The sequence below is a fragment of the Cinclus cinclus genome, chromosome 5 (assembly GCF_963662255.1).
Source record: "Cinclus cinclus chromosome 5, bCinCin1.1, whole genome shotgun sequence".
In the NCBI taxonomy this organism is placed as follows: domain Eukaryota; kingdom Metazoa; phylum Chordata; class Aves; order Passeriformes; family Cinclidae; genus Cinclus; species Cinclus cinclus.
The window spans coordinates 235,885-246,272 of record NC_085050.1 but is presented as its reverse complement, the minus strand read 5'-3'; the positions used below and the strand labels follow the sequence as shown (position 1 = coordinate 246,272).

The following is a 10,388-nucleotide window of genomic DNA, read 5'->3' as shown; positions in this document are numbered from 1 at the left end:
TATTTATATTTTTGTTTATATTATTTATATAAAAGCCCTGCCTCTAACCAAATAAAAACAATGAAACATTTATTTTAAACTGTATTAAAATATTTTTTATTTATATCCTCGTATTTATAAATATTTATACATCATATTATATTATGTGCTATATATTTTAAATGTATTTGTTTATATATTATATTTACATAAATATATTTTTATTGATATATTTTTATTTTTCTATTAGCTATATTTTATATTTCTATTATCTATAAAAAATCCCTGCCTCTAACCAAATAAAAAGCAAACACTTCTTTTAAACTAGATTTAGGTCTTTTCTATATTCCTGTTTTTCATGTGTTCTACAGCCACCCCTCCCTGCACAAGGAATGTGCAGTTCTGGCTTTTCCTTGCCCACTATTTGTACAGAGGCCTTGAGCACAGCACCCAGTCGTGTCAGTGGAATAAATCCTGATTTACATATCAGAGGTTCTCCTTCTCCCTGGCGCCAGGACCCGAAGCGCCGGCAGTCCCCGATGGTGAAGGCACGCGGGGGCTCTCACGGGTGAGGAAGCACAGGTGGGCATGGCGGGGCAGCTCACCGGCGGGGCACCGCCGGAACGACCCCGACGTCCTGCGCTGGGGGAGCGCGCTCAGCGTCAGCCGCAGCTCCTTGCTCCGGGCACCGGCCGAGATTCTGCAGGCATCGGAGCAGAAGGGCACCGCCGGGCCGCGGCCCGCCGCCGCGCGTTCCACGCCGCCCGCGAACTCCGGAGCTCCGCACCCCCCGGATGAAGCGCCCGGCCAGGGGCAGCTCCGGGCGCTCGGGCACGGCCGCGACCGCACAGCGCAGCCCGAGCCCGCAGCCACCGCCGCTAGGCACGGCCCGCCCCCATTGGCTGCGCGGTGATACCGGGGGCTGGTGTCTCGCCGAGGCAGTCCGGCCGCCGCGGGACGTCGCACAACACGGGGACACAGCGGAACGCGGCTCAGCTTTGTCACCGCGACTTAACTGGAACTGCCCCGAGGGCACCCGGAAAACTAGCTGGCAACATCCTCCTCCCCAGCCGAGAGCATCAGTCTCAGCCCCCAGCGCAGTGTCGCAGCCTCCTGCCGTGGCCCTTTTCTGTCTCCTCTGAGAAGCAGTCAAGGTCTGGGCCTGCTTCAACTCTGCAGAGAGAGGACGGAGATGTGGGGGAGCTGCTGATATTGCAGCAATATCCCTTCCAGCATCTCCTTCCCAGCGTGCCTCCCACAGCATCTCACCCAACAGAATCTCCCACGGAGGTGCCTGCTGCCACCCCTCCTGGCACCTCACCTGCCAGCAGCACCTGGAACTTTCTTGGCCGAAGAGCATCGCAGGGACAGCTATCATCTTCTCCCACTCTCTGTCCCGCATGTTGAAGGTCAGGTGCACCACAGGTTCATTGACCTCCTGCAGCTCAGCTGGAGCTGAGGATGTAATCCCACTGAGCCCAGCTGGCTGACTAGGCTGTGCAGTGGGATGGTGTCAACATCCCAGCTCGCTCCACCATGGTGACTAACACTGACCCCCACACCCCTATTAAGACTCAACCCCCCCTCACATCGCAGGCTGAAGGCCCATAGCCTGTCCTCGAGAGGGCTCTGCTTCTCATAGGAAGGCACAACCCGCTGGCATGCTCTGCTCTTGAGGGGAGACAACAGAACACATCTGCTCACACCAGACCTGCAGAGGCCAAACCCCACCAAAGCACCAGAGGAGCCCCCCGGGACTGATGGCACAGAAGGGAGGTGATGGAGAACAGCGCGGCAGCCAGCCTGCCCCCCCCAGCTGCGTGTGAAGGAGGCAGGGCTGGGAACTGTCAGCAACATCCCACCAGCTCTGGTTCACAGTGCCACCCCGAAGGTTTCCCTTACCGTTGGGCAGTCCCAGCTGCTGCAGCTCACTTGGCAGAGACAGGCTGTCTACATCATGCTTGGCTGCACCGGAGAGGATAAATCCAAGGATAAAAACAAGAAAAACAAATCCATGGATAAAACCAAGAGCGATGATCAGCTTCACATCCTTGACTCTGCAGATGGGAGGGAGGGTGAGTTCTGTCACTCTGGCAAGGTATTCCCAGCTGCATTGCTGCCCACCCCTGGAGCATGTCTCCATCGGGGGATGGTTGGAAGGCCAGCAGTGCTCAATTACCTTTGCATCTGAGGTCAGCTTCAGGATCTTGTCATACTGTGGGGAAGCAGAGCATCATGGTAAACACCAGCTAACACACTACCTGTGTTAATTCTAACAATTCTTACCTGAATATTAACACCAATAACACTTACTATGTATGTTATTTCACTAGTAGAGGCTGGTAGCGTTCTTAACATCGAGGAACATGAAGAACACGAGACTAATTAATGCTGTTGATTATGCCATTGTAGTGTTGAAACACTTGGCCTCCAGTGCAGTAGCCCCACACTTACCTCGATAGCCTCCCCCAGCAGGTCCCGCAGCACCGGGGCGCAGATCAGCTCCGGCTTCACCGAGGACTGCGGAGGAGAAGGAGGGGGAGCAGCGGGCCCGCAGCAGGCGGGGGGCTGGCATGTCAGTATTTTGGCCAGAGCGCCGATCTCGGCCAGCACGCAGTCGGTGCAGTCCAAGTCCCCGCAGAAGGGGAACCGCTGCCGGGGAAGAGGTGCCCGGAACCCGCAGCGGACTCCGCACGCCCTCCCCGCTCCGCGGCCCCCTCGCTGCCGCCGACCCTCTCCTCACGAAGTCACCGCCCCTCCCTGGTCCGGGATACGAACGCAGAGCCCGACTTTGCCACCCGCAACCACTCCCGGGCAGCCCTTTTAGCCGGGACCTGGGCACGAGAGGTCGGAGAAGGGGAGGGGAGTATCGGGAGCGGGACCCAGCGCGACCGCGGACCCTTGGAGCAGCACTGGCTCCTTCCGGCTGAGCGCCCCGCGCTCCCATGAGCTGCAGCCGCGCAGCTTCCGGGCCCCGCCAATGCCGGCCCGCCTTTCTCCGCCCTGTCCAATCACAGCCGCCCTATCAATCCGGGCGTGGCCCTGGGCGATCGTTCGCCTGGTGCTCTGCTCCCGCCGCCGCTGCTTTGGGAGCCGGCGGAGCCTCGTCAGGTGATGCTGGGGCTTGGAAAGGGCGGGGAGAGTTCTGCCAAGTAAACGGGGAGACGGCGGGCAGCGGGCGGAATCGCGGGAGCGGGCCGTGAGGGGACTGCGGGGGGTCGCGGAACAGAGTGCGGCGGGAAGGGGCGGGCTGGGATTGGCGGAGCCGGCGCTGCCTCGGGATGTGATTGGCTGGGCTGGCCGGCTATTGCCTATAAATAGCGTGCGCTGGGGAGGCGGGCGTTAGTTGGGCGGCGCCGAGGAGGCGGAGGCGGTGGCGGAGGCGGCGAGGGGCGGCGCGGAGGCGGCGAGGGGCGGCGCCGAGGCGGCGAGGGGCGGAGCGGAGGCGGCGAGGGGCGGCGCCGAGGCGGCGGGAGCTGCAGGTGCCCGACCTGAGGAGCGCCGCAGCGCCAGGACGGGACCCGCGCGGATGTCGCTGCGGGGAGCGCTGGTGAGCACGGACGCGGCTCCTGCGTCTGTGGGGGGGGCGGCGGTGCCCAGTTCTTTACGCCGCGCCCTGCGCGGCTCTGGCGGCCGCTGGGGGGACCTGGAGCGTCTAAGGGCGAACAGCTGCTGCTAGTGGCGGCCGGGGAGCACCCGTTTTGTCGTTTTCTGCATTTAGACAACTGGGAAATGCTGGGAATAAAGCTGGGTTTTTTTCCATTTTTAAGTTTTATTTTGCTTTTCTTTGCAGTAATCACAGCTTCCTTTATTAAACTACTTCATTATTTTGCTCTTTTATTACAAACTTTTAGTAAGTTGTTATTACTACATATCTGATGTTAACTCAATAAGGGTTGTAGGGCTCGGGCTGAAACATGGGCTGCCTGGGGGAAGTGAGGGAGGGGGCCTTTGCGAGAGGGTTGGGAGGTCAAGGGCGGGGGGGAAGGTACATGTTGGGCATCAGGCCTCAAGTCTCCCCAGAGATGGGATCCCTTCAGGATGGGTGGGACAACTCCAAGAGATGCTGTAGTGATCACAGTAATTGATTTCTGGCCTTATCAACAGCCCCGGGCTGCAGTGAGAAGCAGCAGCGGCTTTTAGCTGCTGGCAGCGAGAAGCTGAGGAGCTGGAGCTGAGCAAGCAGAACTGCAGGAGACAGAAATATGGTAGGATTTGAGGACAAGCGTCTTTGGGGCTGGGATAGGGAATATGGAGCCAAGATGTCAAGTGTGTGAGTGGCGATGAAATCATTAAGGGATGGGAGAGGGAGTCTAGAACTGTTAGTGGAGTTAGGATTATCAGATTGGGGCTGGAATATGGGTTCAGGAGGTGAGCTGAAACTATACAGACATGTAGCTGAAGCAAATACCCTGTCCTGCAAAACAGTAAGAGCATGATGAAGCATAGCTGGGACTACGTGGATCCAGAACTGAAACAGAAGATGTGGCAGTACAATAAAGCTTGTGGGTTGACAAAGAGCTGAAATCACTGGGGCTGGGGAAAAGGGGACTCCGAGATGGCTGAGGCTGAAATCACTGGGGCTGGCATAGGAGCTGCAAGTGGCGCAGACTATGCCGATGGGACACTGAGACTGTAGGGTTGGGGTGCCGAATTCACTGGAGGCCTGGGCTATTGAGGGTGGGGCTGGCTACTGCGTCTGAGCATGGGACGGGCCGTGTAGGGCTGAAAGGGGCCCTTTAGGACTGCTTGCGCCTGAAGTCCCCCCCCGCCGTGCCGGCATGTTGCCACGGGGTGTGAGGGCCACCGTAGGGCTGCAGCCGGAAGCCAGTGTGTGTGTGTGTGTGTGTGTGTGTGTGTGTGTGTGTGTGTGTGTCTGGGAAATGCTAAGTGGGCCTGGCATTGCCAGTGGGAACGGCATACAAAGCGTGCAGCTCAGTAAGGGACTGTGCGACGGAGGCAGAGACCACCGTGGGGCTGGCATAGTAGTACTGGACCTGGGATGGGGACTGTAGGGCTGGAGGTGAAATCATTCTGGGGTTGGGATACGCATGGTGGGGTGGACTTGGAGGCTCTAGGGCAGGGGCTGAAGCGTTGCAGAGCTGGAGCCAAGACGGGGAGGGTGCCCTTGGAAGCTGCAGAAGATTCTGCTGGCAGAGATGTGGCAAGCCGTGGCTGGAGCTGGAACAGAAGAGCTGGCAGTGAAATAAAGCTTGTGGGTTGACAAAGAGCTGAAATCACTGGGGCTGGGGAAAAGGGGACTCCGAGATGGCTGAGGCTGAAATCACTGGGGCTGGCATAGGAGCTGCAAGTGGCGCAGACTATGCCGATGGGACACTGAGACTGTAGGGTTGGGGTGCCGAATTCACTGGAGGCCTGGGCTATTGAGGGTGGGGCTGGCTACTGCGTCTGAGCATGGGACGGGCCGTGTAGGGCTGAAAGGGGCCCTTTAGGACTGCTTGCGCCTGAAGTCCCCCCCCCCCCCCGTGCCGGCATGTTGCCACTGGGTGTGAGGGCCACCGTAGGGCTGCAGCCGGAAGCCAGTGTGTGTGTGTGTGTGTGTGTGTGTGTGTGTGTGTGTGTGTCTGGGAAATGCTAAGTGGGCCTGGCATTGCCAGTGGGAACGGCATACAAAGCGTGCAGCTCAGTAAGGGACTGTGCGACGGAGGCAGAGACCACCGTGGGGCTGGCATAGTAGTACTGGACCTGGGATGGGGACTGTAGGGCTGGAGGTGAAATCATTCTGGGGTTGGGATACGCATGGTGGGGTGGACTTGGAGGCTCTAGGGCAGGGGCTGAAGCGTTGCAGAGCTGGAGCCAAGACGGGGAGGGTGCCCTTGGAAGCTGCAGAAGATTCTGCTGGCAGAGATGTGGCAAGCCGTGGCTGGAGCTGGAACAGAAGAGCTGGCAGTGAAATAAAGCTTGTGGGTTGACAAAGAGCTGAAATCACTGGGGCTGGGGAAAAGGGGACTCCGAAATGGCTGAGGCTGAAATCACTGGGGCTGGCATAGGAGCTGCAAGTGGCGCAGACTATGCCGATGGGACACTGAGAATGTTGGGTTGGGGTGCCGAATTCACTGGAGGCCTGGGCTATTGAGGGTGGGGCTGGCTACTGCGTCTGAGCATGGGACGGGCCGTGTAGGGCTGAAAGGGGCCCTTTAGGACTGCTTGCGCCTGAAGTCCCCCCCCCCCCCCCCCCCCCCGTGCCGGCATGTTGCCACTGGGTGTGAGGGCCACCGTAGGGCTGCAGCCGGAAGCCAGTGTGTGTGTGTGTGTGTGTCTGGGAAATGCTAAGTGGGCCTGGCATTGCCAGTGGGAACGGCATACAAAGCGTGCAGCTCAGTAAGGGACTGTGCGACGGAGGCAGAGACCACCGTGGGGCTGGCATAGTAGTACTGGACCTGGGATGGGGACTGTAGGGCTGGAGGTGAAATCATTCTGGGGTTGGGATACGCATGGTGGGGTGGACTTGGAGGCTCTAGGGCAGGGGCTGAAGCGTTGCAGAGCTGGAGCCAAGACGGGGAGGGTGCCCTTGGAAGCTGCAGAAGATTCTGCTGGCAGAGATGTGGCAAGCCGTGGCTGGAGCTGGAACAGAAGAGCTGGCAGTGAAATAAAGCTTGTGGGTTGACAAAGAGCTGAAATCACTGGGGCTGGGGAAAAGGGGACTCCGAAATGGCTGAGGCTGAAATCACTGGGGCTGGCATAGGAGCTGCAAGTGGCGCAGACTATGCCGATGGGACACTGAGACTGTAGGGTTGGGGTGCCGAATTCACTGGAGGCCTGGGCTATTGAGGGTGGGGCTGGCTACTGCGTCTGAGCATGGGACGGGCCGTGTAGGGCTGAAAGGGGCCCTTTAGGACTGCTTGCGCCTGAAGTCCCCCCCCCCCGTGCCGGAATGTTGCCACTGGGTGTGAGGGCCACCGTAGGGCTGCAGCCGGAAGCCAGTGTGTGTGTGTGTATGTGTGTGTGTGTGTGTGTGTGTGTCTGGGAAATGCTAAGTGGGCCTGGCATTGCCAGTGGGAACGGCATACAAAGCGTGCAGCTCAGTAAGGGACTGTGCGACGGAGGCAGAGACCACCGTGGGGCTGGCATAGTAGTACTGGACCTGGGATGGGGACTGTAGGGCTGGAGGTGAAATCATTCTGGGGTTGGGATACGCATGGTGGGGTGGACTTGGAGGCTCTAGGGCAGGGGCTGAAGCGTTGCAGAGCTGGAGCCAAGACGGGGAGGGTGCCCTTGGAAGCTGCAGAAGATTCTGCTGGCAGAGATGTGGCAAGCCGTGGCTGGAGCTGGAACAGAAGAGCTGGCAGTGAAATAAAGCTTGTGGGTTGACAAAGAGCTGAAATCACTGGGGCTGGGGAAAAGGGGACTCCGAGATGGCTGAGGCTGAAATCACTGGGGCTGGCATAGGAGCTGCAAGTGGCGCAGACTATGCCGATGGGACACTGAGACTGTAGGGTTGGGGTGCCGAATTCACTGGAGGCCTGGGCTATTGAGGGTGGGGCTGGCTACTGCGTCTGAGCATGGGACGGGCCGTGTAGGGCTGAAAGGGGCCCTTTAGGACTGCTTGCGCCTGAAGTCCCCCCCCCCCCCCGTGCCGGCATGTTGCCACTGGGTGTGAGGGCCACCGTAGGGCTGCAGCCGGAAGCCTGTGTGTGTGTGTGTGTGTGTGTGTGTGTGTGTGTGTGTGTGTGTCTGGGAAATGCTAAGTGGGCCTGGCATTGCCAGTGGGAACGGCATACAAAGCGTGCAGCTCAGTAAGGGACTGTGCGACGGAGGCAGAGACCACCGTGGGGCTGGCATAGTAGTACTGGACCTGGGATGGGGACTGTAGGGCTGGAGGTGAAATCATTCTGGGGTTGGGATACGCATGGTGGGGTGGACTTGGAGGCTCTAGGGCAGGGGCTGAAGCGTTGCAGAACTGGAGCCAAGACGGGGAGGGTGCCCTTGGAAGCTGCAGAAGATTCTGCTGGCAGAGATGTGGCAAGCCGTGGCTGGAGCTGGAACAGAAGAGCTGGCAGTGAAATAAAGCTTGTGGGTTGACAAAGAGCTGAAATCACTGGGGCTGGGGAAAAGGGGACTCCGAGATGGCTGAGGCTGAAATCACTGGGGCTGGCATAGGAGCTGCAAGTGGCGCAGACTATGCCGATGGGACACTGAGAATGTTGGGTTGGGGTGCCGAATTCACTGGAGGCCTGGGCTATTGAGGGTGGGGCTGGCTACTGCGTCTGAGCATGGGACGGGCCGTGTAGGGCTGAAAGGGGCCCTTTAGGACTGCTTGCGCCTGAAGTCCCCCCCCCCGTGCCGGAATGTTGCCACTGGGTGTGAGGGCCACCGTAGGGCTGCAGCCGGAAGCCAGTGTGTGTGTGTGTGTGTGTGTGTGTGTGTGTGTGTGTGTGTCTGGGAAATGCTAAGTGGGCCTGGCATTGCCAGTGGGAACGGCATACAAAGCGTGCAGCTCAGTAAGGGACTGTGCGACGGAGGCAGAGACCACCGTGGGGCTGGCATAGTAGTACTGGACCTGGGATGGGGACTGTAGGGCTGGAGGTGAAATCATTCTGGGGTTGGGATACGCATGGTGGGGTGGACTTGGAGGCTCTAGGGCAGGGGCTGAAGCGTTGCAGAGCTGGAGCCAAGACGGGGAGGGTGCCCTTGGAAGCTGCAGAAGATTCTGCTGGCAGAGATGTGGCAAGCCGTGGCTGGAGCTGGAACAGAAGAGCTGGCAGTGAAATAAAGCTTGTGGGTTGACAAAGAGCTGAAATCACTGGGGCTGGGGAAAAGGGGACTCCGAAATGGCTGAGGCTGAAATCACTGGGGCTGGCATAGGAGCTGCAAGTGGCGCAGACTATGCCGATGGGACACTGAGACTGTAGGGTTGGGGTGCCGAATTCACTGGAGGCCTGGGCTATTGAGGGTGGGGCTGGCTACTGCGTCTGAGCATGGGACGGGCCGTGTAGGGCTGAAAGGGGCCCTTTAGGACTGCTTGCGCCTGAAGTCCCCCCCCCCCCCCGTGCCGGCATGTTGCCACTGGGTGTGAGGGCCACCGTAGGGCTGCAGCCGGAAGCCAGTGTGTGTGTGTGTGTCTGGGAAATGCTAAGTGGGCCTGGCATTGCCAGTGGGAACGGCATACAAAGCGTGCAGCTCAGTAAGGGACTGTGCGACGGAGGCAGAGACCACCGTGGGGCTGGCATAGTAGTACTGGACCTGGGATGGGGACTGTAGGGCTGGAGGTGAAATCATTCTGGGGTTGGGATACGCATGGTGGGGTGGACTTGGAGGCTCTAGGGCAGGGGCTGAAGCGTTGCAGAGCTGGAGCCAAGACGGGGAGGGTGCCCTTGGAAGCTGCAGAAGATTCTGCTGGCAGAGATGTGGCAAGCCGTGGCTGGAGCTGGAACAGAAGAGCTGGCAGTGAAATAAAGCTTGTGGGTTGACAAAGAGCTGAAATCACTGGGGCTGGGGAAAAGGGGACTCCGAAATGGCTGAGGCTGAAATCACTGGGGCTGGCATAGGAGCTGCAAGTGGCGCAGACTATGCCGATGGGACACTGAGACTGTAGGGTTGGGGTGCCGAATTCACTGGAGGCCTGGGCTATTGAGGGTGGGGCTGGCTACTGCGTCTGAGCATGGGACGGGCCGTGTAGGGCTGAAAGGGGCCCTTTAGGACTGCTTGCGCCTGAAGTTCCCCCCCCCCCCCCCCCCCGTGCCGGAATGTTGCCACTGGGTGTGAGGGCCACCGTAGGGCTGCAGCCGGAAGCCAGTGTGTGTGTGTGTGTGTGTGTGTGTGTGTGTCTGGGAAATGCTAAGTGGGCCTGGCATTGCCAGTGGGAACGGCATACAAAGCGTGCAGCTCAGTAAGGGACTGTGCGACGGAGGCAGAGACCACCGTGGGGCTGGCATAGTAGTACTGGACCTGGGATGGGGACTGTAGGGCTGGAGGTGAAATCATTCTGGGGTTGGGATACGCATGGTGGGGTGGACTTGGAGGCTCTAGGGCAGGGGCTGAAGCGTTGCAGAACTGGAGCCAAGACGGGGAGGGTGCCCTTGGAAGCTGCAGAAGATTCTGCTGGCAGAGATGTGGCAAGCCGTGGCTGGAGCTGGAACAGAAGAGCTGGCAGTGAAATAAAGCTTGTGGGTTGACAAAGAGCTGAAATCACTGGGGCTGGGGAAAAGGGGACTCCGAGATGGCTGAGGCTGAAATCACTGGGGCTGGCATAGGAGCTGCAAGTGGCGCAGACTATGCCGATGGGACACTGAGAATGTTGGGTTGGGGTGCCGAATTCACTGGAGGCCTGGGCTATTGAGGGTGGGGCTGGCTACTGCGTCTGAGCATGGGACGGGCCGTGTAGGGCTGAAAGGGGCCCTTTAGGACTGCTTGCGCCTGAAGTCCCCCCCCCCCCGTGCCGGCATGTT

General features: G+C 59.0%; 1 protein-coding gene across 1 annotated transcript; it reads right to left on the bottom strand.

Moving 5' to 3' along the window:
• Positions 1-580: 580 nt before the first annotated feature.
• LOC134044216 (uncharacterized) lies at positions 581-2,625 on the bottom strand (the record flags this gene model as incomplete). Its single annotated transcript, XM_062493331.1, is given in 8 exon segments — positions 581-1,152; positions 1,301-1,337; positions 1,340-1,434; positions 1,524-1,625; positions 1,628-1,648; positions 1,882-2,036; positions 2,151-2,194; positions 2,434-2,625. Coding segments are annotated over 8 exon segments (1,218 nt in total), but the record flags the coding sequence as incomplete, so codon positions are not given.
• Positions 2,626-10,388: the final 7,763 nt, after the last annotated feature.